The 26667-nt window shown below is 37.5% G+C and overlaps 3 protein-coding genes and 2 pseudogenes across 6 annotated transcripts; 3 read left to right on the forward strand and 2 right to left on the reverse strand.

The window, feature by feature from the left end:
• The first annotated feature begins 1117 nt into the window (after positions 1-1117).
• Positions 1118-4636, forward strand: LOC122328562 (annotated as a pseudogene).
• A 675-nt stretch (positions 4637-5311) lies between these two features.
• On the forward strand, positions 5312-13802 carry LOC122328443 (annotated as a pseudogene).
• Positions 13803-13979: 177 nt separating this feature from the next.
• LOC122328447 (cell division control protein 42 homolog) lies at positions 13980-16144 on the forward strand. Of its 3 annotated transcripts, none has more exons than XM_043224138.1 (6): positions 13980-14086; positions 14629-14768; positions 14979-15051; positions 15162-15262; positions 15337-15534; positions 15615-16144. In XM_043224138.1, the coding sequence occupies exons 1-6, from the start codon at positions 14065-14067 to the stop codon at positions 15702-15704; spliced, it is 624 nt and encodes a 207-aa protein (XP_043080073.1). In that variant the 5' UTR covers positions 13980-14064; the 3' UTR covers positions 15705-16144. The 3 variants fall into 3 exon arrangements, with proteins under 3 accessions (XP_043080073.1, XP_043080072.1, XP_043080074.1); XM_043224137.1 differs by having other exon boundaries at positions 13986-14174; XM_043224139.1 differs by lacking the exon at positions 15162-15262 and having other exon boundaries at positions 13986-14174; positions 14979-15056.
• On the reverse strand, positions 15717-20073 carry LOC122328445 (F-box only protein 44-like). Of its 2 annotated transcripts, none has more exons than XM_043224135.1 (7): positions 19918-20073; positions 19647-19760; positions 19136-19397; positions 18283-18397; positions 18074-18169; positions 17846-17981; positions 15717-17762 (listed from the first exon to the last, which is right to left on the reverse strand). In XM_043224135.1, the coding sequence occupies exons 2-7, from the start codon at positions 19710-19712 to the stop codon at positions 17616-17618; spliced, it is 822 nt and encodes a 273-aa protein (XP_043080070.1). In that variant the 5' UTR covers positions 19713-19760; positions 19918-20073; the 3' UTR covers positions 15717-17615. The 2 variants fall into 2 exon arrangements, with proteins under 2 accessions (XP_043080070.1, XP_043080069.1); XM_043224134.1 differs by having other exon boundaries at positions 19905-20073.
• A 1025-nt stretch (positions 20074-21098) lies between these two features.
• Positions 21099-24373, reverse strand: LOC122328446 (F-box only protein 6-like). The gene is made up of 6 exons (XM_043224136.1): positions 24128-24373; positions 23088-23349; positions 22457-22571; positions 22268-22363; positions 21821-21956; positions 21099-21724 (listed from the first exon to the last, which is right to left on the reverse strand). The coding sequence occupies exons 1-6, from the start codon at positions 24128-24130 to the stop codon at positions 21578-21580; spliced, it is 759 nt and encodes a 252-aa protein (XP_043080071.1). The 5' UTR covers positions 24131-24373; the 3' UTR covers positions 21099-21577.
• Between the last annotated feature and the right edge of the window lie 2294 nt (positions 24374-26667).

Raw genomic sequence — 26667 nt, forward strand, 5'->3', positions numbered from 1 at the left:
TCTCTTCTGATTCCAGACACAGAAAGGAAAATAACACAGAAGGTTTCAGACCCTGTTCAGATATACCAACCAGTGGTATTTTCTTTAATTGTGCACCAGCCCAAATAAAATGACTTTTCTTTTCTTTTTTTGCTAGAGGATCATCCGCATGTGTCTGTAATCTGAGGATGATAATGAAATCACTGATGATGATGATGACTACAAGCTGTGATGCTGCTGGATGGCACATGGAATAACGTGGTGCATGGTTCACTCATTGGTTTTGGATATCACATTAGCTTTCTCTGCCAAAAAAAGGAAAGAAACTATGTCTTTGAAATGAAACGAAGGAGAAATCAGAATACCAGATAACTTTTAATTCCTAAAACATATTAATATTTGAATACTGTGTGTGTGTGTGTGTGTGTAATTAAAGCTGAAATGTAAATCTGTGTGTTTGAACCACTTCTGGGAAGATGCAAATGAACAAAGTATTTTCGTGATCAGACAGAAGTTGGCAGACAAATGAGTGTTGTTGTTTTTTTGTTTAGGGATGGTTTCACAGTGGGTGAGATGGTTTGGGGGCTCATTGAGGGTTTTGGTCTCTTTGCCTGGACTGAGCTCAGAGCTGGGACAAACCAAGAAGCCCTGTGGTTCCAAGGCGTAAAGTGATTTTCTTTGGGGAAACAGGATGCTGTCAGGAGGTATAAAAATTTCTAAGTCTTCATGTTAAAACTGCTTTGAGTATTATTTTGCTTTAATGGCTGTATAACAGTAAAAGTGTCCATTGCAGGTCCAAGCAGATGACCTCTCTACCTCTTCTTTTCATTCTGCCAAGTGCTTCTGTTTCAAATTCCTCTGGCCACAGCAATGGCGTGATAAAGATGCAATTTTCAGTTCTCTGCAGGCAAGACTAATTTTGCTATTTGTGATCTATAGTACATATACTCAGCATTCAGCTTGTGTAATTTACTCTGATATTACAGCCTTCAAAAATCAAAATCTAAATGTGGAAAAATAAAACTTCCAAATGTGAGTACAGAAACATATTTGCCTCATATGTGTGTCTCTAGGTGGCTCCAGACGCAGTAGAATGTTTTTTTCCTGAGGAAAGACTCAAAGATAGAATTTGAGAGTCATGTTGGATCAGACTTTTGAGGGCTTGAAACCATTGGGTCCAGATGGACTTCAATCCCAGGATGCAATGGTATGCAACAAGCACCAGATGATGCTTTGACTGTGAGTGCTACATTCAAATGTAGTAGCATGGTATGTTATGTTATATTTACAGGCTCTCTCACTCTCTGTGTGTGTGTGTGTCTCTCTCTCTCTCTCTATATGTCTCTCTCTCTCTCTCTCTCTCCTCTCTCTCAAGATCTCTCTATATCTCTCTCTCTCTCTCTCTCTCTCTGTGTATTGTGTGTGTAATAGCCCCATATATATTTCTTTTCATCTTAGACAAGATTATATAGACAGCCTGAAGAGCTCCATTGGAAGGCAAAGGCTACACAGTTATATTATACATTAACTGTGCTTTGAGAAACTCCTGAACCCCTGATCTGCACAATGGCTCAGTAGACCTTGGGACAAATAGATGTTTATAGAAAACAGCATGCATTCAAAATGGAATCAGACATCTTGGCAGAAATGTGAAGACTCATTAGAAAATAAAAATACACACTACGAATGTTTCCCAAAATATTACCCTAAGTGTACATATCGAGTCAGACAAAACAGCCAAAAAAGAAGTAAATACATTATTAATATTTATTGCAGCTTATTAAAATTGTGATGGCAAAAGCAAGAAAAAAAACGTAAAGTAACTCGGGCGTTTATTAAAACATTTTGACAGATCAAATGGTTGCATGAATCTCTGGAAAACAAGAGAAACATTGAAGAGTGACTTCCCATCACTGTCATAAACATTGCAGTAGTTGTTGATTATGACCGAATATCCTAATTTAATTTCTCCTTTTTTCAGAGTTTTGTTTACTACGGGAGTACGTCTGTCAAATTATCCACTCCACTTCAAGGAAATGGCTAAAGTTCCAACTAAAAGAGTACTAAATATAGCTATACAGGTGTGGTTCTTGTGAGTTTTGGTTATTTATTTTAAATGTTGCATAAACTCAAATATACAGTCATGCAGTACAATCCTTCAATGATATGTCTGTTTGTCACATGTAGTTTAACTTCCCGGAGACGCTGTACAGATATGATGAAGATGGCTATCAGTCTTACTGCACCGTCTGCTGTTCTGGCCTGGAGGTCATTCTGTGCGGCCATAACAGCTGTTGTCGGGTAAGTGTTTATGATGTTGGTGAAAGAAAGTCATGGGTTCTATCCAATAATCTGATAAAATGTGTAGCTTAAATGTAATGTATGTAGTGTTTTCATTACGGACACCACTCTATAGTTGAATTAGATATTTTTCACTTCTTCAGCTCCTACTGTGTGGACTGTCTGGATATCCTAGTGGGTGAAGGGACATTTAACCGGCTGAAAAACGTGGACCCGTGGACGTGTTACCTGTGTGCACCTGAGAGCAGCTCAAGAGCTTTGAAGCCCAGGCGTGACTGGAGCATCCGAGTGCAGGAGTTCTTTGCCAACAACAGTGCCATGGAGTTTGTTAGTGCTTGTTTCATATATACTTCATCTCATACAAATATTGGATGGTCTTCCATCTTGCATCTGATTTGTGTTTTTATTGGTTCCACCACTGACTGATTTGTTCCCCTCAGGAGCCCCATCGAGTTTACCCATCAATCCCTGCTAACCAGCGACGCCCAATCAGAGTGCTCTCTTTATTTGACGGTAGTATAGCCACAGGTAAAACTGACTGTATTTCTCAACCTTTAGTAGTGCAACACACAAATCCACTCCTTAAAAATGTAAAAATACGTTTTTATGTTTCAGGATACCTTGTTCTAAGGGATCTTGGTTTCAAAGTTGGAAAAATATGTAATGCCTCGGAAGTTGATGAAGAGTCCGTTACCATTTCTATGGTCAACCATGAGGGGAAAATCACTTATGTGGATGATGTAAAGAGAACATTACGAGGAAGCATGTGAGGATACAAAATCACTTTTCAAAATCATCTTTTTTTTCTTTGTCTTTAAAGTATTAGCTTAGAAATAAAATATAATTCATGTAATTCCACAAGGGTAAGAAAATGATTTTGAGCTAATTTAACCCTTTAAATGTTAGAAACCTCTCCATAGTACTGACAATTAATTGCACATCTAAAAGAAGACTCAGCAGTCTCATCTAATTTATTCTCTTTCATTACCATTTAGATTGACACATGGGGCCCGTTTGATCTTCTCATTGGAGGAAGTCCTTGTAATGACTTATCCATAGTAAATCCTGCCTGGAAGGCTTGTATGGTAAGACAGAAGTCTGCATACTGGAAATCTAGTACATGGTTCACACGTCACATTTAAAGACTTGTAAAACATGCTGCTACAACTGAGCAGCCTCACGTCAATACAGGTAATAGTTGTTACCATTCACTGCATCTAAGATCCTCTTTACTCTCTGCAGAGGAACAGGGCGGCTCTTTTTCGAATATTACAGGCTTCTGAATGCTATGAAACCTAAGGAAGATGACCCACAGCCGCTCTTCTGGCTGTTTGAGAACGTGGTGTTCATGCAAACCCAATGCTAAAGCTGACATTTGTCGCTTTCTGGAAGTGAGTGTTCTTGTTAGAAGTTTCAAAAAGTACTCTCAGCAGTTTATTGTACATTTTAAAAAAAGCTCTTATATTCTCTTTTACTTCTGCTTAAATCTTATCCTCACATTTTAAAAAAAGTTTAAACTCTGTATATAGCAAGTGTGTCTGTGTTTTATTTTTTTAGTGTAACCCTGTGCTTGTTGATGCTGTGAAAGTGAGTCCAGCTAACAGAGCAAGATACTTCTGGGGGAACATACCTGGCATGAACAGGTGCGTCTGTTACATTCATATGAATAACACACCTGCTTTTCACTTGGAAAATGTCGCATTAGTTTACACAGTTAAGTATATTACACATTGTCCATTTGCTCTGTTTTGACCAGACCGATCATAGCGTCTCAGAATGATAAACTGAGTCTTCAGGAATGTCTGAGCCTGGCCGCACTGCAAAGGTTTGTCATGAGTTTCTAACCCAAGATATGCAGTATGTAGTTGCTGTAATGATTTCATCAGTGATGAGTTCAAAAAAGCGGTACCGCTTTTCCTCGCAGTATGAAAAGGTTCGCACTATCACCACACGGCAAAACTCACTGAAGCAGGGCACCAACAGCGCGCATTTCCCATCACCATGAATGGAAAAGATGACAGTATATGGATCACAGAAATGAAAAGTATGTTTTAGTTTTGTACTTGGATATATATATATATATATATATATATATATATATATATATATATATATATATATATATATATATATATATATATATATAATATTCCTGTTTTATTCATTACTTATTTTTCACAGAATATTTGGATTTCCGAAACATTACACAGATGTGAAAAATTTGGGGCGTGTACAGAGGCAAAAAGTATTGGGGAAGTCCTGGAGCGTTCCTGTCATCAGACACCTTCTAGCACCTCTGAAGGATTACTTTGCTTGTGATGAGGTCCCCTTGAAATAAACAGACTACCGGTTATAATCTTTTCTGTCAGCGTGAAAAGACTCAGGAACATGAGGATGTGTTTCTTTTTAAATATTTTACCTTTTTTAAAACTAAAACGGCATGACTAGCCGATGAATTGTTTGGAATAATGGACGCTGGGAAACTGAAGAAAGTTGATCCTGCTTTTATTGAATGCTGCATCAAATCACACGCCACTTTTTGAAAATGTTACTTTCAAAATGCAAACATGTTTAGCTACAAATGGAGTAACAGATTTGAGACTGAGAAAAAATGAATAAACATGATGAGCAAAAATGAATAAATGTGTGCAGTGCTCTGTAAATTACTAAGATTACTTTGGTGTCTAAAATAAAGAAATGTATTAAATAAATGTTACAAAACTAATTAATCGTGAGGATATATTTGCCCCCACATTTGACTTATCTGAAGAAGCATGTCAGTGGCATTTATATCTTAAGCAGAGATATTTTTTTCACCCTGAAGATTATTGTACAACGCAATAACTATTTTTCCCCTTTTAATCTAAATTACTGTAATGCGTTCTTATTATTAGATCGTATAGTTTTGGTAGATTTTCTGAGTTTGTATATATTTTGTTGATAAAATAAATATTCTTAAACGAGTTCCAAACGGGCGCCAAAGTAAACGGAAATGAAAACTACTTTTATTTTGGAAAGCAAAGACAGAAGCGTATTTTGAAAAGACAGTGATGGAAATGTCTTCCCCTGTGTAAGTAGTCATATTTTAGCGCGTAGTCCTCAGTAAGGGATAGCAGTGTGAGAAGTGTGCACACATACAGGTCCTGTGTGGAGGGATGCTTGCTGTTTGAAAGCTGCATCCGTTTCCGCTTTTTTTTAATTTTTCGCGGTAAATGGACGAAGACCAGTGTGGATACGCACAGGGGCTCATTACCAAAATATGATCTTCCGAGTGTCACTGCTCATTTGTTGACACGGCAGTTTTAAAGACGTCTTCATTCGCGAGGGACTCGTTCAAAATGAGAACATCTTTTGGTTTGTTACTTTTGTTTTTCAGCACTTGATGTGGTGTGCGGGTTTATAACAGTTTTATGATTCCCAGATTACAGACTGACGGACAATAGAGTGTGTAATGCTAATTAATGTAACCGTAATGGCAACTTTACGTTGTTTACCCTTAACCGGCTTGCAAACATTATAGTTGTCTTTATCGATGAATTTATTAAATAACGACTTAAACGTGTTTGTGGTTTCAGACGGATTTTGCCGTTTTAGAATGCATATCATATTTTCCAGACTAACATTACATACAATTACTCCGCAGGCTGTGGAAAAATGTTGGTGAATGTAAATATTGGAGTAAATACTGTAGGACTGCCTCGGTGATTTACAGTGGAGTGGCGCTCACCTGCTCAGGTAAGTAATTTTTTTGTCTCCCAGCCAATCAAAACACTTTCTGAATTGGCCAGTCAAATTAACGTACATTTTTTTGCGGTATGAAAATTAAAAGATCTTCCCCAAACATTTTAAATAGACACATTTCATCTTAATTATGAAGTCTACATGGTGCTTTTTACCAGGTTCAGACTGATGTGTATGTAATTAATATGCTTTTGAGTTTTTATGCATTTATATTATTATTATATTCATGTTATTGATTTTTATAATAATTATGTGCTGTGATCAATATTATATTTTAACCTTTTTTATACCTTTTCATAGGAACTGGAGCAGACATTGTTGTTGAATGGTAGCATCCTGAAAATCGCATAGCTTGAAATGAGTAGGTGTTTACTTTGTCTATATTTGTTGATTAAGCATATTGTAAAATTAAACATTGTCATTGGTATTGCAAACCTAATGCCTTTTTTTTTACTTCTATCATTCTTTCAATTATAGTGAGAAGGAAGAGGAGACGTACATCAAGGCTCGCACGGCCAAAGTATCCAAACCAGAGCATGAAAAACACGGACAAGAAATTAGATCATTCTTTATCCTGCAATCCGGCCACATTGTGTTTCATTAGAAAGTATGGCTCATCTGATGCCGAATCAAACTTTGCCAGTGGCAAGGGTAGTCTAGTATTAGGCCAGAAATACTGGGAAGACATTACAGCTTTCTGCAGTCAGACTCCATACTGTCTTTATTTATACTATGGATTGGAGATTGAGGACAAGGAGGCCAGTGTGGTCTTGTTGGGCTTTTTTGATAAAGTTGCTGGAGAAACCAAAATCAGATTGCTTGATGTTCTTCATCCACAGGAAGAGACTGCCGATGCCTTCTGTACCTGCATTGTGGACGTGCTGAAGAAGTTCAGAATACCTCTAATGAACATGGCAATATTTTATTCAAATTTCCCAGATCACGAAGATCTTCTCTCAGATCTGAAGTTGCTGAAACCTGAGATTGTGTCTCTATGTGGACTTACAGATATGGCAGGACAAGTCTGTCACAATGGTGTTAAGAAAATGGAGATTTCTGGCCCGATTGTGAAACTCATCACCGAGATCTACAAGCACTTTCCATCTTTCCCAGCTTCTCTACAAACTTTGCTTGCTTGACGTCGATTGTTTGAACTTCAATAATATCCTGACATCCCAATGCTCTCTCTTCTGGAGAATCATCCAGAAAATGACTTTAGCTTGGTCGGACCTTGAGAAATACTTTGGATCTCTGGATGCAGATGAAGCAGCGATCTGTTGTCTTCTTAGTGATCCCAAAATAAGACTCAGCATCCTATTTCTTAGCCATGCTTTGAAACCGCTTTGTGACTTTCAGGAGAATGTTGACCGAGGTGTCGGGCGTGACGCAGCTCCTCCAAGATGCTTCTCAATTAGTGAGATTCTACACGGCGAGTTTCCTCAGACCAAAAGCAGCTGAGTTGTTTCTGAGAGGAAAGATCTCGCTTATACAGGAAACCGTGGGACATTTGCCTAGAGGAGAGGTTGACGTTGGTAAACAGGCTGCTGATTTTCTCCTGCAATCCTCTCTGAAGAGTTGACTGACTATTTGGAGACTCTTCCACAGTTCTATCATCTCTTTCTACACGACTGTGACTGTTGATATTGTTCAGCATTTGCCCTTCTCAGATTCCACCATGAGAAACTTGCCGTTAGTGCTGTGTCCAGGAAAAAAGCTTGAAGTGACTGGCAAAACAGTCCAAGATTTAGGTGTCTGTTTTGGGGTTTGCTCAAGCCCCGGGAATGTCAGCTTACTCACAGATGAGTTTTTGGAGTATCAGTTCATTGATGGAGGTGACACACACCCAGCCACCAGTCAGTGGAGGAGTACTGGAAGACTGAGCTGAGAATTATGGGAAGGACTTCAAGTTTTGGGAAATTAATCGTTAGCTTGTTGGCATTGCCCAAAACCTTAGAAAAAGAGATGATTTTTGAACAGGTGAGTCACTGAACTGTGAAACTAAAATATTATTTTATCAGATATCTATGTGACAAAATTTGATCTCTCTAATCACTTTAATGTAAAGAATGAAAATGTATTTAGTTTTATTAGACTTAAGGAATCTGTGATGATATGTAAAGTGTCCCAGAACACGCATTAGTCTGATAAACTATGCTGGACTTCATTTAAATGCTTGTAAAATTAACTTGTTACGAACTTTTATTGTAAGTACATTTTTTAGTATTTGATTAGGCAAGAATTTATCTGTCTTAAAAAATGGGTGGATTAAAAATAAAAGCCTACTTATGGAAGATAATCTATATCTGTGGACCAGAATATTGAACTATTGTGACGTAGATTAGTAAGGACCTAGCAGTGACCTAGCAAATGGATAGCAACATGCTAACAATTACCCAGGCCACTGTAATGAACAACCTTTACATAAAAAAAAAAATTAAAAGTTTGGGTTTTGTATTTGTGTCTGGCTGTATCTAAGATGTTCCCACAAATGGACTCAACTCTCAGTGAGAGGAAAATGGGGGACTTGGAGGAGAAGGACATGGCTGAGGATGATGTGACAGACAGCAGCTCATATGAAAGTGCTCCGTCACATCTCAGTCCAGAGGCTCAGGGGAGCATCACATGTGGTAATGACACACAGGTTGTTGTAGCGACATTTAAAGCTGAAATGCTTCTCTGGACCTGTACAAAGGTTCGATAAACCTTGGAAAAACACGCTTACAGGCAATTCATGCATCTACAATGGATTTGTAGCAACCTTTTAAAGCTGAAAGAGATTTTACTTTTCTGAAACTCTAGGAAATGACACAAATCTAACTATTTGTCTTTGCATGATCTTTGTTGCCAGGGAATCATTCAAATGTGTCCATTGATGATGACGACAAGTACAGCAGTAGTGATGATGATGATGATGATGATGATGTTACATGGGTCGAGGTATATGTAATATGTAATTGTTATTTGAGAATGGTATTGTTTCTTTTCTGTATATCATGACTGAACACACTGTTTTTGTCCACCAGAAAAGAAATGGAATTATCTTGCATAACAATGAGAAAATAATCATTCCATACCAGGTAACTTCAAAATGCATTGTAGTAATGGATTCCTGTACCGTAAATATCACTGTAAATTAAAAACGGACTGTGGCTAACAACAAATGTGTTTTTAGGATGGTTTCACAGTGGGTGAGATGGTTTGGGGGCCCATTGAGGGTTTTGGTCTTTGGCCTGGACTGGTTCAGAGCTGGGACAGCAAGAAGCCTTGTGGCTCCATGCGTAAAGTGCTTTTCTTTGGGAACAGGATGCTGTCAGAGGTACACATATGCAGAGTCTTTCGTGTGAGCCTTTGGGTTTTCTTTTATTTGCTCAATAATAAATCATGTGAAATTTTTTTTTTTTTTTTTTTTTGTTGCAGATCCAAGTAGATGATCTCCAGCCCTTTTTTTCTTTTGCTAAGTGCTTCTGTTCTAATTCCTTCGCTACAGTAGCGACATACAAAGATGCAGTCTTCAATTCTCTGCAGGTAATGCAAAATGTATATTGTTAGTACCATGTTTTTCATGTTGTAAGATCTATTTACATTGGAGCAGTTTAGTGTGAGAGTGTTACAGTACACCAGTTCTTAGATGCAGTAACAGTCTTTCAAAAATCTCTCTAAAACTGCTAAAACCACTAATCATTTTCAGTGCAAGAACATGAAGACAAACATAAACACGTGTAGACATGTAAGAAATGTTTTATGCATGTTTTGGTCTAGGTGGCTTCCAGACGCAGTAGAATGTTTTTTTCTCCTGAGGCTGACTCTTTGGATGAGTTGTTTAGAGTCATGTTGGACTGGGCTTTTGGAGGTTTTCAGCCATCGGGTCCAGATGGACTTAGACATCAGTCAGAATACAATGGTATGCACTTAGCACCGAAAGACACTTTTTAACCACAGTGCAAGGACTGTAGTATTAAACTTCAAATTTTTTGTGTATTTACTGTACATCATCCTTTCCTTTTTTTTTTTTTTTAGAAAAGGCAACGATGCAACGATCAGTTAATGGAAATGTTGGATCCTCGTTAAACTACAAAGACCATCGAGCAAAATTATTTAACTTAACTATATCGCTGAATAAGCTCCCTGAATCTCTGGACCTGCACAAAAGTTCGATAAACCTTGGGAAAACACATGTTTACAGGAAGTTCATGCATCCAAGATGGAATCGGAGATCCTCGCAGACTGTAAGGACTTGTCCAGAACAGAAACAAACTCACTGTAATACGCGTCTAACTCTCTTCAAAGTATGCAGGTTGAGTCCAGACAGAACAGCCAAAAGAGATGTATGTGCACCATTGATATTTATTAAAGCATTGTTATACGAACTTTAAAAAAAAAAAATTAAAAAAAAAGTTAACCAGGTGTTTAATTGTTTTCACAGATCAAGTGGTGCATGAATTTCTGGAAAACAAGATAGACATTGAAAGTAAAAAAAAAAGTCATTTTTTTTAAACATAGCAGTAACTATTGATAAAGAGTAAAGTTCATCATAATGTAATTTCTCCTCACTTTCAGTGTTCTGCTTATCATGTGGAAGTACATTTGTTAATGTCGTCCACCCACTCTTCGAAGGCAGCCTGTGCTTAAAATGCAAGGTACAATGAAATTTGTAGTTTTCAGTGGTCCAATATGGTCGCCGTGATTTTGCCAAGTAAGACGTGATCCTGAATCAACTTTTTTTTTTTTTGTTGTTGAATCTAAAACTATAGACTTATCCCACTTCCTATCCCTAAACCTAACCCTACACAAAATATATAATTATTCCTAAAATCTGTGGGAAAGTATAGCTAATTAACAAGGGTGTAGAAGCACGTATCCCTGATCATAACCCTAAAACAGATTTTTTCAGAAAAATTCTCCAAATCTGATTGGTTGATTGGAATATTAATCCAGGAACAGCTTGTACTTGGCGAAATCACCAGTTTAAATGGTTTGGCTCTTTTAGTTAGTAACAGTTTTATAAAATCATACCCAGCACTCTGCATAAAAGTCCCTTTTAAGGCAAGTCAGGTCCCTTAGCAAGCTTTTTGCTGTGAGTACAGTTCCTATCTGAATTACTTTAACTCAAAAAGTTAATCCAACTAATGCTTATGTGCATGAATTAAGAGTTAACAAATAGGCAAATGTGTATATGATTTTGATTCTGATGTGAACGGCATTAGATTAGTGAAGTAGAGCTTTAACCATCAATGAGCTCTACAGTTTCTCCTGTTAATTTTTCTTGGATCGCTGACAAACTTTTGTTTGTCAGTTTAACTTCACGGAAACGCTGTACAGATACGATGAAGATGGCTATCAGTCTTACTGCACCGTCTGCTGTTCTGGCCTGGAGGTCATTCTGTGCGCCATAATAATTGTTGTCGGTGAGTTTTTGATCACAAAAACGGTCTACCAACTTAAAACCTCCACAGGTTTTGACCCCAATCTAATTTTGTCTTATTGTCTAGCTGTTACTGTGTGGACTGTCTGGATATCCTAGTGGGTGAAGGGACATTTAACCGGCTGAAAAACGTGGACCCGTGGACGTGTTACCTGTGTGCACCTGAGAGCAGCTCAAGAGCTTTGAAGCCCAGGCGTGACTGGAGCATCCGAGTGCAGGAGTTCTTTGCCAACAACAGTGCCATGGAGTTTGTTAGTGCTTGTTTCATATACTTCATCTCATACAAATATTGGATGGTCTTCCATCTTGCATCTGATTTGTGTTTTTATTGGTTCCACCACTGACTGATTTGTTCCCCTCAGGAGCCCCATCGAGTTTACCCATCAATCCCTGCTAACCAGCGACGTCCAATCAGAGTGCTCTCTTTATTTGACGGTATAGCCACAGGTAAAACTTGCCAAATTACTCAACCACTTGTGGTGTAATACACACTTACAGTGTGTTCTTGTACTAGTTATGTAGCTCATTCAAATACATTTGTGTGTTTCAGGATACCTTGTTTTGAGGGACCTTGGGTTCAGTGTAGAAAAATATGTGGCCTCAGAAGTTGATGAAGAGTCTGTTACAATTTCCATGGTCAACCATGAGGGAAAAATCATTTATGTGAAGGATGTTAAGAACATTACGAAAAAGCATGTAGGGTTACAAAATATTTTTTGTTATTAAATAATAAAATGCCTGTAGACATTGAAAGACGCCTCCCAGGCATTTTCATTGAGTTTATTCTCTGTCTTTGTTTAGATTGACACATGGGGCCCATTTGATCTTCTCATTGGAGGAAGTCCTTGTAATGACCTGTGCACGGCCAATCCCAACAGACAGGGCTTGTTTGGTAAGACACAGCTGATGCATGTTGCACAAAATGTGAATAATCAAAATGAACACATGGTTCACACATCATATATAAGGATTTTGTTGAATTACTGAGCAGACTCATTCTCAGGATACAACAGATAACACAACTTGTTGCATCTGAAATGCTTTACTCTCTGCAGAGGGAACAGGGCGGCTGTTTTTCGAATATTACAGGCTTCTGAATATTTTGAAGCCAAAGGAGGATGACTCACGGCCGTTCTTCTGGCTGTTTGAGAACGTGGTGTTCATGGAAAACAAGGTTAAAGCTGACATTTGCCGCTTTTTGGAAGTGAGTTTTCTTCTTTATTATGTTAGAGGTTATCTTAAGGCTCATTTTTGTGAATTTAAAAGCTTGCATGTTAAGACTCTGAGAGTTTTCTATAAACTTTGCATCGGATTTTAAAAGAATGTTCAGTCTCATGGTGTAGTAAGTGTATGTGGTTTGTTTTTAGTGTAACCCTGTGCTCGTTGATGCTGTGAAAGTGAGTCCAGCTCACAGAGCAAGATACTTCTGGGGGAACATACCTGGCATGAACAGGTGCGATAGCCATTTCGTATGACTATCATACTCAACCGTTAAGTAAATGTCATTTCATGATCTTGTTTATTCTGTTTTGACCAGACCAATCGTAGCGTCTCAGAATGATAAACTGAGTCTTCAGGAATGTCTGGACCCTGGCCGCACTGCAAAGGTTTTCTCAAGAGCGTATAAACAAAGATATGCAATATATAATAATTTCATTGACATTGTTAGATTTGAACATGAGTGTTGACGCCATGTAATTTACCATTCTGCAGTATGAAAAAGTTCGCACTATCACCACGCGGCCAAACGTACTAAAACCGGGCAATGAGGACCGTCATTACCCCATCATTATGAACGGGGAAGCTGATAGTCTGTGGATCACTGAAGTGGAGAAGTAACTTTTTCTGTTATTTCAGTTTTAGGTCTTATCAAAATTCACTCTGAATTCTATTGATTTTTGCTGACTCTCACACTTGTCTTTGTCAGAATATTTGGATTTCCGAAACATTACACAGATGTGAAAAATTTGGGGCGTATGCAGAGGCAAAGAGTATTGGGGAAGTCCTGGAGCGTTCCTGTCATCAGACACCTTCTAGCACCTCTGAAGGATTACTTTGCTTGTGACTAGGTCCTCTTGAAATTAACTGAAGTTTATTGTGCATTTTGTAACTTTTTTTCTTTGAGTAAAAGGACTCAGGGACACGACGGCTTGTCAGTTTTCATTTGTAAATGTGAAGTGCCAAGATAAATAATCCTCTTTAGCTTTGTTTTGATTTAAGAATGTTAAACAGTGACTGAAGAATTTTCATTAATTCAGTTGTTTTAGTTATTTTTTTGGATTTAAGTTTGCTGGATAGTTTAATGCTTATTTAAAATAAGTGAAGTGTATCAAATTTCAGAGAAGAGAATAAAAATGACGTTCACTATGGAATGTTTGTTTGTTTGTTTTTTTACCATATAATAATAATAATAATAATAATTAATAATTTGTTTTTATTTTCAATAACAAAAATTTAATTTCCGAGGGTATTTGGGCCTTTACTGGGACTTTAAATGAAAGTAGAATGCGGACTTTTATTTTGAAATATGTGGTTGGTAGAAGCGTGTTCTGGAGAGACGCCGGACTGCAACAGCCATGGCAAATTCTTACCCGTTGTAAATAGTTAATTCCAAGTTTACAATGTTTGGAGTAAAAGTTAACCGTAAGAAAAGTAACTGTGTTTGCGAGCCGTTGACATAGTAGACAGTTTATCCGTTTAAACATGTTTCGTCAGGCTGTTAAGAAACTAGGTATCTATCATAATGTCAAATTTCGGTCAGTCAACACAATCTAAACACTCGTATGTTCTGCGCCATGCTTTAAGAGCTCATATGAAGGCATTGCATTTAGAAATCATACTTTTGTTTATATTTCATTCCGTAACGTGGGTTGAAATATTGACCCATCGCCATAAATAAAACGTTACAGAAGGTTTAAATTAACACCTTATTTTAGAATAAAAACGGGTGGTAAGTATTTGATAACATCATGGCATTGTGGAATCATTATTACTAAGTGGTTTGTTGAGGGGGGGTCATCACAAAAAGTGCACATTCTCATAAAATCAGCATCTAAACATAAATAAAGGGGAGATTCAGCCTTTGACCCTTGAGTAAATATATGTCCCTTAGATTTTTTTTTTTTTTTGCATGTATGCTGCCTAATCCCCACTAAAAACTGAATAGTCTTTATTAATAATTACAGATACCTTGATACCAGATGCTGGAAAACAACTTGTGATGACAGCAATGTCCACAATTAAATGTGTGGTAGTTGGAGATGGAGCCGTGGGTAAAACCTGCCTTTTGGTTTCTTTTACGAACAAATTCCCATCAGAACCAACAGTAAGGATTTTTAAATTTATGCATACAAAACCATTGCTCTCTTTGTTTTTTGTTTTTTTTTTATCTTGACTGGCTCAAAAAGAAAAAATACAACCTATGTACCTATTATCAGAGATAACTGCTAAACAGTTATCCCAGAAATCTTTAGTGTTGTCAGTTCAGTTGCTTTGTTGTGGTTCACTTCTTTTTCTTCTTCTTTCTTTCTCTTAGGTGTTTGATAACCAAGCTGCGACTGTAACGTTTGATGGTGAACCATACACCATTAGATTATTTGATGCTGCGGGTATGGTAATAACAATATTCCTAAAGCATTGTCAAATCATCTTAACAGTGTCTCAACAACAGCGGCACAAAAACTGATCCTGACAAATCTAAATATTCAATATTTTGTAGGTCAGGATCAATTACGACCCTTATACTATCCCCAAACAGACGTCTTTCTAGTTTGTTTCTCTGTAGTTTCTCTGTCCTCTTTTGAAAATGTAAAAGAAAAGGTGAGTCTTTCAGTGATCTGTCAGTCATGCGAAGTAATGTGTTTGTTGCTAACAACAGTTCATTTGTAATGCAGTGGGTGCCTGAGATAACTTATCACTCTCCGAAAACCCCCTTTCTGCTGGTTGGGACTCAAATCGACCTTCGAGATGATCCTGTAACTATTGCAAGGCTTGCAAAAAACAAACAAAAGCCAATCAAACCAGAGACAGCTGAAAAACTAGCCAGAGACTTAAAGGCAGTCAACTATGTTGAATGCTCTGCTCTAACGCAGGTGGGTTTGGTTTATAAAGCCAAGTTTTACATTTGTCTACATTTGTAACGGGTTTATTCATTTTCTCCCCTTTATTACAGAAAGGACTCAAGAACGTGTTTGACGAGGCGATATTAGCAGCTCTGGAGCCCCCGGGATCCCAGAAGACATGCGGATGTGTGCTTTTATGAACTGGACAAATCTGGGTGTAAACCAATAGGATTGTTTTATTTTTGTACAGGTTTTTAATCAGGAAAGTAACAGTAGCTTTTACTTGACAGGTGCTTTCCACATCATTTACCTCGGTACTCATATCACATAGTCAGATGATATGTGTGCAAATTTTGCCTTTAAGACTTTAACGATGCTTCACAACGAAGATATTCAGCTATGGTAGGGTAGAGTGGGGTAAGATGTGCCAGTTCTTATTTGTCTAACAATGAAGGAGATTTTGAAGTAAATACTTTCGTTTGTGTGCCAATGTCTGTCAAAAGCTTAATTTAGAAGACTTTACAGAGCCATATGAGTGTCTCGTCTCACATGCTGTTTTATGTCAAGTTGAATCACCAGAGTATATGAGAGACTTGTATTTTGAATAAAAGGATGAAAAAATATTTATACAGAAACTGTATAAGTGATGTGGTTATATGGTTATAGATGTGGTTATATGTACAAAGTATATACCAAATGACTTTTTACACTAGGTGGAAAAAATATTTTTTTTCTTATGTTATTTCTCTAACGTCAGATGTATAAGATCAGCCCTTTCCACTGCTACATTTTAACTCACTCCCCTAATACTTCAGTTTTAAGCAATCCTTTCAAAGAGAAGCAGTTATATGCAGTTGATGAGATAAATTCATGTTAGGGGAACATGTCTGAAACGCCCTTCTTTTTAAAGCTTTAACGACTGGGATAGCTCAATCAAAAAAAAGTTAATTACAAGCCCACATCTCATTTCAAACCTGCAAGACCTTCGTTAACCTTTGGAACAAAAATGAAGGCGTTTTTGATGAAATCTGAGAGCATTTGACAGTCTACAGACAGCAGCGCAACTGACTGTTCAAGGCACAGAAAGGTAGTAAGGACATCATTAAAACAGTCCATCAGTTACATCATGGATGGGTCGACCTTAATGATATGAAGCTATGAGAATACATTTTCTGTGCAAAGCACAAGAGCACCATGAAAATGGTGCAACAACATTCGAGAAATAAGTCATCGATGAATAAGAGGAGGTCCAAGAGGCCTTTTGAAAAATAACCCATTTAAAACTTGATTTATACATAGTTAAAAAAATAAATACAAAAGATCATGAGTTCAATAAAGAAAAACACTGATATATTAACTTTCCTAATAAGACTTTTAAGTTTGGGGTTATATAATAGCGTTTCCAGGGCTGCCAACTCTCATGCTCTCACACCACGCATCCATTTTGTCATGCAAAAAAAATGTCCCTGGCAAATCCAATATTTATTTTCTGCTGTGTTTGTTGTTGGAGTGATAAAAACTCCAGACAGCGCTCGTGAATGTCAAAATGATTTAGATGGCCAATCAAATGAAAGATGGGCGGGGCTTTACTGTTTCAGCATCACACACATTTAACTCTGTACCAGACCCGAACCACCCCCACATTAAATCTAGCTGGTCGGCAAAATTATTTGACTTCTCATGTAGCTCAAGCAATCAAACCATCATTAGGCATTCTAGGTTTTTGCCTTGAAGAAAAACAAAAAAGCATCCTTTCTGTAAACAATGCAAAACTTTTGCCTGCATCTTGTGATCACTCCGCTAGGCTTTCGATCAAATGTGCATTGACGTTTTTTTGCTAAAAAGTGATCAAGAGAGCACAGTTACATATCATGATCATGTCATCTAACCATCATAACCAAATTATAACTTTAAATTAGACACTTTAGACACTTAACCCTGCTGAGCCCTAATTAAAACTGAAACTAAACTATAGGCTATAAACACATTATTATTTAACGTCTTCACAAAATAAAAACTCCCATAAAAGCCTATATTTAGTTAGTTTTCGGGAAATCTCACTCCAAGCTGAAAACAAAAGTTGGCAGCCCTGCGTTTCTCATAACTCATCACTATCTCTCTTCAGCCGGACAGATCTCCACACTACTGTTAGTGACCCGTATCCCATACCAGCCTGCCCAAAACTGTGTATCCTTCCCTCCATGAGTGAAACGAATAAACCGAACCCCGGGTCCATAATCCTTAAAGACATGCGTCATCTGAAATAATTTAAAAAAAGAACATACATGGTGAGAATTACGGTCATTTCACTAGGTTTATCTGACGATTTTCTTCTACTCACTTCACACCACTGCTGATCGTTCCACTGTGGAAAGAAAACCGGGTTAGGCTCAAAGACAGTGATGGGTTTCTTCTTCTGATCGAGCAACTCTACACTGATCTGATACACGCTTCCACAATCACAGCGTGCTGCGAACCTGCACCAGACAAAACACTCACAAATAAACTTATACAAACTGTCTTATTATGATTGCCGTGTCATGAAACCAGAGTCTGAGCGAACACTCACCAGTCTGATATTTTGATATGAGGCTGCAGCTGATCCATGAAAGCAGCGCTGTAACCTTCTTTCCTCAAATCAATCAGCTGCTGCTTTAAACACAACCTGAGGACATTGTTTAAGGGTGACGAAGAAGGCCTCAGCTATTAAATCTTCGGTTAAATATGTGTATTTTAGGTTTGGCTTATCAGCTGAAGAACAGGTCGTATCAAACTTACCAGTATGAGGTGACAAAGTACTTTGAGATTTTGGGAGAATTTGGGTTTTCTATCAAATCTTCCACTTTCCAGCAGTCACCGCCATTCTGTACGATCTTCCATCCCCTGAACTCCTCTAATCAGACCAGCAGAGAGGAGCACATAATATAAATGGAGAGAGCGACACTGGCGTTGCATTTTATAGAAAAATAAGGTGGAAAATGAATAGTGTTAAAATTAATCATTTAAATACTGAATGAGTTTCATTTCAAGTGTTCCAATAAAAGGTGTTTGACCATTACCTTGGTGTATTATAACAAAACCAGCATTTTTAATTTATTTTATTGACCACAATGGCCATCATGGTAAATTGCTGTTAACTTTTTATGGCCAAATGTAATGATCGATACTGCTCAGGTTTCAACTTTACAATGGGAAGGTTTTGAGTCTCCGTCATAAATAAGTATAGCATGCACGCTATGATAATCCAATCATAAACATAACTACTGTAAAACACTCTTCATTTTAAATATTTGTTACGCTCACTCTACATTCATAACTAACAGTACATGAACCATGTACGCTTTTGCCAAGATTTTTGTTTAACTATTTCTTTAAATGCCTAAGACGGAATAATAGTGCACTTTATTCAACTATTTAGACGCTTCCGGGAAATGCCATCCAGAATATAAAGTGTACTGCCTGTTTAAAGTATTACACATTTTCAATTTTTGGGGCTCACCTTCCGCTTTGGGATTCTTGAGCAAGTTACGTTGTTTCGCAATCACAGGACAAATTTAGTACAACTTTAAAATAAAAAAAACTAAACAAAAACAGTACATATAAAACTTATTGTGACATTCATATGAATCACCTTCCGCTCTGGGATTCTTAAGCAAGTTACGTCGTTTCCTAGTTAAGAAGTAAAACAAGCGCCAGTCGTCTGGCAGTCTGGAAGCATCACACGGCTGGATCCTCTCTCTCCGGCAGCGCTCTCTCCAGTGTGCAGCACTGTCCACCAGCTCCTTCCACTCGTGACACACCAGACGACAGACTCGCACCACCTGATGAGCGGGCAGCTTCAGGAGGATCTCCTCAACCACAGCTAGAGGAACATCTACCTGCAGACCCGAGCACTGACAGAGGAACAGACAAATCACTTTCTCATCCACCTGTGGTTCCTGCTTGCTGGTTCTTAGCTGTGCTGGTCATCAGCTAGCATGTTCCTCCCCCTGACCATTTTAACAAGGTATGACCATCTGCTTGATTGATGATTTACCTCATAGCATAATTCAGACCTTTTTAACTGGCATTTGATTGAATGCTATTTTAACTAGCGTTTGCTTATACTGGCTATAACCGAAACAGTGGGCTCAACAACTTACCAGATCTGATCTCGGTTTGAAGTCCTTTGTAGCAACATGAATGTGTCCACTCTCTGACTGACCCATCTTTGTTTTTGATAGGACATCTGACTGATGTAAGTCACCTTTCTGGACCTGCGTGTGGAAACACGGGAATTATGTGTCATAGTCTGACGATGTTGCAGTAAAAACCGAAACACATGTAACGGTAGCTTCCATCGCATTAATCATATGCTAAATACAGTTCTTCTAGGCATTGATAATCACTTGTTTACTTACCGATATCTCATACCTAAAGTAGTGTTACCGGAAACGTCACGCCGCGTCATAGCTGTATGGGCGGAGTCAGCTTAGGGGAAAACCGCATTTAAACGCTTTTTTATTTGTTTGTTTGTTTGTTCGTTTGTTTTTAGATAACAATAGGGGGTACAAAGTCGTACAAAATATATGAGTCTATAAAACAATACAATTCAATTTTTTATTTGACGTTTTATAGATTATATATCTATAATATCAAGTATCCTATTTAACAGTTTTTAGATGTCTTAACGATGGTTCTGTATTGAAGTTAGAGGATCATAAAACATCAACATACATAAAACATAAAAGTTAACATACATTTTGCTTTGTGTACGTGATATTTCCCCAATAAAACAGTCATTTTAATTATATTGTCCATTTCCAGCAGGCCGGTATCACAATCCTTGTAAAAGACACTTGAGACCAACATAAGTTGGTATACTGAAAAATAAATTTAAAAAAATGGTTTCCGGCTCTTCTTTACAAAAACAGCATAATGGTGAGAACTCTTCCTTTAAACTTACTGATAAAGTCATTACATGAATAATACTTATGCATCGTTTAAAATGAATGTTTTTTTTTTTTGTACTTTTTTATGAATTAGATATTGATTTATATAATCCATTTTCCATTTCCAGATTCCATTTTACCATTGCCTTACTTGGCATATTTTTTTCTTTTGGTTAAAATATTCCTAATATAATGGTTATTGATTATTTTTGTCCTTGGATAGAAAGACCCCCAACAGTAAGACCTGGAAGAGTCTTATTTTTATTTTTCCTTTTTAATAAAATGAAGTAGGTTGAGAGAAATAATAGAGAAATGTAGTTTTATTATTAAATTCATATCCATAACTTTGAACGACTATCCAAAAAAAACTTTTGTTTAAAAATCAAAACATTTTGTTTAATAAATGTAGGTTTCTGAAATCACATTGTAATAATGTTTGCAAAGGAATTCAAATTATTTTAATAAGCAATGATCAAAGCTATCTGATTTGTTTGTAAAATATAATTTGCTGTAGAATTAATGTTTTTTATTTTTATTTTAATGAATCAGTAAAATGAATAAACATGTTTTGGAGTGAATTCTGCAGAGGCGAGCTCTTATATAGATGTTTGTTCATAAAGGCACAATGTTATCACACAAAATAAACAAAACAGGCCACATGAATTTCTGTAAATGTGATATATTTTATTATGTTTTTATTGTTAAAAACATTTGCAAAACATTGTAACATTCTCGTATCCATTCACTTTCTTTCCATTGTATACATTTCTCACATTCATTTAGAACTATACAATAACTTAATAACTGCAACAACCGCATCCCGAAGACATTTAAATTTTAATTATGTTCAGTAAAATCAATAGAAAACCATAAACCTCCAAATTACTTGCTGCAGCTGTGGTGAATCTGCACTAAAGGACATACCATCACCTTCATTTTGTAATCAGTTACTGCAGTTATGCAAACTGATTAATTTCATTAAGTAAAATAATTTGTTAACTGCATATCTATACCTGTATTTAATAAGATCCTTTATTTGAACGGTTTACCACATAGCAATTATTGAGAACAAATCCATACAGCTTTGTAAAAATGTACTTTAAAGCATATTACATCATTAGAATTATATATATGTATAAGCACTATCTCTCTTCAGCCGGACAGATCTCCACACTACTGTTAGTGACCCGTATCCCATACCAGCCTGCCCAAAACTGTGTATCCTGCCCTCCATGAGTGAAACGAATAAACCGAACCCCGGGTCCATAATCCCTAAAGATATGAGTCATCTGAAATAAAGCAGAACAAATAAAAGACACGATGAAGCCTAGACTGTTAGTCTGATTGTAGGGTAAAAACATGACTGTCAGTATTATGCCACTCACTTGACACCACGGCTCATCATTCCACTGTTCAAAACGAACTTTCTCAGGCTCAATGGAACATATATGTTTTTTTTTGTGATCAAGCAACTGTACATTGATCTCATAAAGACACCCACAATCGAGGCGTGGTGCGTACCTGCAGAGAAGACATCGCGTTAATGTGCTTTCATATTAGAACCTGGTTTGTAAAGAACACTGTTGTTAAGATGTTCTGAAAGTCCAAACAACATTGGAGCACATTGACTTCAAAACATTACGTTCCAAAGAAGCGATTTTTGCACATGTTGGAATTGTTTTGCAATAAGATTAAATGAGATAATACTATTGCAATGACATAAATATTTAATTCTGAATATGATGAATGTGACATTTTCATTTGCACCAAAAGAATAAAATTTCGCATCTTAAAATAAAGTAGGTTAAAAACATGTTTGAGTGAATGCTTACCAGTCTGTGATTTTGATAGGAGGTTGCATTTGATCCATGAATGCATCAACGTAGCCTTCTTTCTTCAAATCAATAACCTGTTGCTTCAAACATAACCTGAAGACGAATTTTTAACAGTGATTTATGTGTGAAATGGCTTGCTGATTAACTGACAGTCATATATTGTAAGATGTCAAATATCAAATGTACCCGTAAGATGTTACAAAACATTTTGTGACGGTCTCATCCGGAAATGGTTTCCTATTGTCCTCCGCTGCCCACCGGTCACCTCCATTCTGTATAATATTCCAACCTTTAAGTTTATCTAATAAACACAGAGAAGAGATGTTAACTGAAACAAATGTTCACACGTTAATTAAGACATTACCTTCTAAATAAATAAATATAATGTCTGCACTATGTTTGTACTTTCTGTACTGGAAGCTCCTGACACCCAAGACAAATTTCCTGTGTGTGTGTGTGTGTGTGTAAACACACTTGGCAAATAAAGCTCTTTCTGCAGACTTGTTCAAAGCTAATCCTGTAAATCAGGGTTATTATTTAGTAACTCTAAAATAATATATGATAAAATATCCGTATTTGATATACAATAAACTGGATATAAAAAAAAACAAGGGCTATTTTATTCCAACAACTTGCAATGGCAACCTTTATCATTTTCCTTTAGCACTAAAACTGACATGACAAATAATATAAACTGTACAGACGTTAGAAAAACTTATAATGACACAATCACAGAACAAAGTTAGTACAACTTTAAAATAAAAAACAAAACAAAACCAGTACATATAAAACTTATTGTGACATTCATATGAATCACCTTCCGCTCTGGGATTCTTGAGCAAGTTACGTCGTTTCCTAGTTAAGAAGTAAAACAAGCGCCAGTCGTCTGGCAGTCTGGAAGCATCACACGGCTGGATCCTCTCTCTCCGGCAGCGCTCTCTCCAGTGTGCAGCACTGTCCACCAGCTCCTTCCACTCGTGACACACCAGACGACAGACTCGCACCACCTGATGAGCGGGCAGCTTCAGGAGGATCTCCTCAACCACAGCTAGAGGAACATCTACCTGCAGACCCGAGCACTGACAGAGGAACAGACAAATCACTTTCTCATCCACCTCTGGGTCATGGTTGTTAATATCTGGTTGAGCGCTAAACGGGTAGGACCAGCTGGTAAGTGGTTTATTGCAACTTCAACCTCCTAGAACCAACTACCACAATCTGCCAAATAAAATAATAAATAAAAACAATTCATAATAAATACAGCTAAAATCAGCATTTACTGATTGGCTGGTTTAAGGAGCCTCCCAGCCTCTTTAAAACCAGCTGTGACCAGCATGTCACACTTAAACCAGCCAGTACTAGGCTGGTTTGAGATGGGGTTTTTTACCCTATCACAGCTATCTATCCTGTTATGATGTAAAATAAAATCTGTCTGGGCCAGTTTGATTATTCTCTATGACAACTGAAATCATAAGCAACTTACTGCCTCTAATCTGGGTTTCCTTGAAGGAACATGATTATGTCCGCTCTCTGACTGACCCGCTCTTGTTTTTACATTTTTGTCTTTCATGAAACATGTTTCCGGGTCTGGACCTACGGGTGAAAATACGGAAGTTACTTCATCCTCTAAAGTACATTGCATCACTCCAAGAGAAACACAGACAGTTGCAGCTACTTCTGTACTAGTACTAATAATATTTCAGACCCAGACATCAATGATAACAATGATAACGACTCTTAGGGCGGCAGCACTAAACCGGAATATGCCTGGCAGTGGAGCGTCTTGACGACTCACTACAGCACTTTCGTTATAAACACACGTCTTTCCGGTTTTAATATCCCATTAGCCAAACGTACCATGACTCTAGCCAAAACCCGAACGTATTCCCTTGGGACGCAAACCAAAAGTACTGAAGATTGTGGTTTCCTCCTACAGCCAAGGAGAAATCAGCTGTCAGCTGTCCAACGCTCTCGCGAGACTTGGATGTCGAGAACACCCTTATGTCTCTGCAAAGCAAAAGACCCCCAAAAACCCTGGGTGTTTCTCTATCATGCAATCTAATGTTGTAAAAATGATTTGGTAATTCCCATCACGTTGCCTGCAGAGACTTTTTTTTTCATGAAATGCTCCGAACTTCCGGTTCGCGGTGTATACGTTTATCATAATGAGTTATTAGGATTCATAATGGCAATTAGTCCAGTATTATTCAACATTATGATAAACTACATGTTTATCACATAGAGCCTGCATGAGGTCAGTAATAGATTGTGGTTGTATAATATATGATGCAGCAGAAAAAAAAACATTACTTGAAAAAATAAATAAACTACAGCGTAGAGCATTACGCATATGCATCGCTGCTAAGTCAACTCCCATTAATGCAATACTAATAGAATGAGGTGAGTTTCCTCTGAAGTTAAGAAGAGAAAAACTTGCACGAGCATATTGAGTAAGATTGGAGGGAAGTGGAGAAGAAAACCCTGCAAAGCAGATAATACAGGATTGTTGGGAGTAATATAAGTTTAATGGGAATGGGTTTGAGTCGAATGGGGTTTAAAGAGTGAGGGGAAAATAAAATGGAAGCATTAGATTTCACTACAATTAAGCCAGTTAGTAACATGCCACCATGGATCTTTCCAGAGGTAAAGGCAGACATTAGTATCATGGAAAGGAAAAAAGAATGGGAAATGGAGAATGCAGGAGTTCTAACAAGCAATTATCTAAGAAACCGTTATTTTAATTGTCCCAAATTTGCACTGATGGATCTAAGTACAAACAGGAATGTGTAGGAATCTGAACTCATATCCCTGAATTTAAAATAAATATTATCAAATGATTATCTAATCAGTTATTTGAATATACAGCAGAGATGGTGGCAGTCATTTTTGCATTGCAGTGGGTTGAAGAGGTCAGACCTGATAGGATGATTTCATGCACTGAATCATTAAACTGAAAAACACCTTGTTTTTAATGGGGAAACGCATAATGAGAACTGTGGGGATAAAGAAAATATCCACATATTTTGCTGTGTAATATATGAGGCAGAGAGACAGGCGCTTCAAAAAAGGGAACAGAAGGAGAGGGAGAGAGGGGATAAGAAATACCAGGAAAACTTGTTTTAAATTTCTAAGTGACACAGGATTAATAAGTAGATTATGATCACTCAAATTATATGATGTTGCACACTCTCGTACAGTAGGTGGCGATATGCACCCTTAAAAGTTGATTGCAATCCGCCATTAACCTAAGAGTAGAAGAACAAGGACTGATAAAGTCCTCTAGCTGTTGAAAATTGACTGTTCGCAGAGTCTAAAGACTTAATTCTAAAGAAATACTTTACTTAAAATGTATTTAAATTAAGATGATTATTAAGATGATATTCTTAACTGAATATTGAGAAACCAAACAAATAAGCTGTTCTGGAAATTTCAGCAATCCCACAACATTATCCACACAGAAATCAGAACCAAGCTAAATTCACAGTTTTCTTGCCTTTCCCAGCACTGACATGATTTTCATTCTTGTGAATTTATATTAAGGTCTGTTTGTAGTTTTTAATGATAGAATATGTGTTTCTGAATCGATTGGTTAGCGATTCAGCAGGTGTTTCTGCACCTAGTAAAATGTTTAAAATCAGTATTTAGGAAGCAAACCTCCAGTAGCTTCCTCACAAAATAATACAACAAAGTGTCAAAAGTTATTTTTAATCAACCTTTTGCAGAAATAAACAAACATCCTGTTTTCATTTTTGTGGCTATCGCATGTTCTATATATTAGAATTAGATTGTGTCACATATCTCAGGCCGCTGAAATGTAACCAGGCACAAAGTCAGGGCAGGCAGCAAACAATCGGAAAATGGGAATCTGTCAAAAAGGTCAAACAATGGGAATAAAAAGTATGAGAAAAACACTTCGAATGAATCTGAGCTCGTTTTTTTTATACTGAAAGACAAGGGTGTGGTGATGAGGACCAGATACACCTTTGGAGGATCTACAGCAGATGAGGACACCTCTGGAAGCACTGGAGAGGATTCGTGGACAGGTGAGGCCTCAGGGGCAGACTCGAGGGCAGCAACCAGTGAAAATGGTTTTATAAAGGCAGGACAAGGATTCACAGATGGCCTCCATAGCTGTGACAACACAGGATGAGGATTCACAAATGGCCTCCATAGCCATGATGGGGCAGGATGAGCGGATACCACTGACATATGGTCCGCCATTTTGCAATCAGGTTCCGCTGTCACCGCCATTTTGTGAGTGTGCACAGGTGCATAGGCCATCTCAATGCATAGGCCATATCATAGGCCAACAATCGCAATGTTGCGATCTTCCTCCACGAGACCCTAATCATTAACGCGTCCATAAAAAGTCACGCAGAGTGCAATTAAAACTTCCC

The sequence above is a fragment of the Puntigrus tetrazona genome, chromosome 23, assembly GCF_018831695.1.
Source record: "Puntigrus tetrazona isolate hp1 chromosome 23, ASM1883169v1, whole genome shotgun sequence".
Lineage (NCBI taxonomy): Eukaryota > Metazoa > Chordata > Actinopteri > Cypriniformes > Cyprinidae > Puntigrus > Puntigrus tetrazona.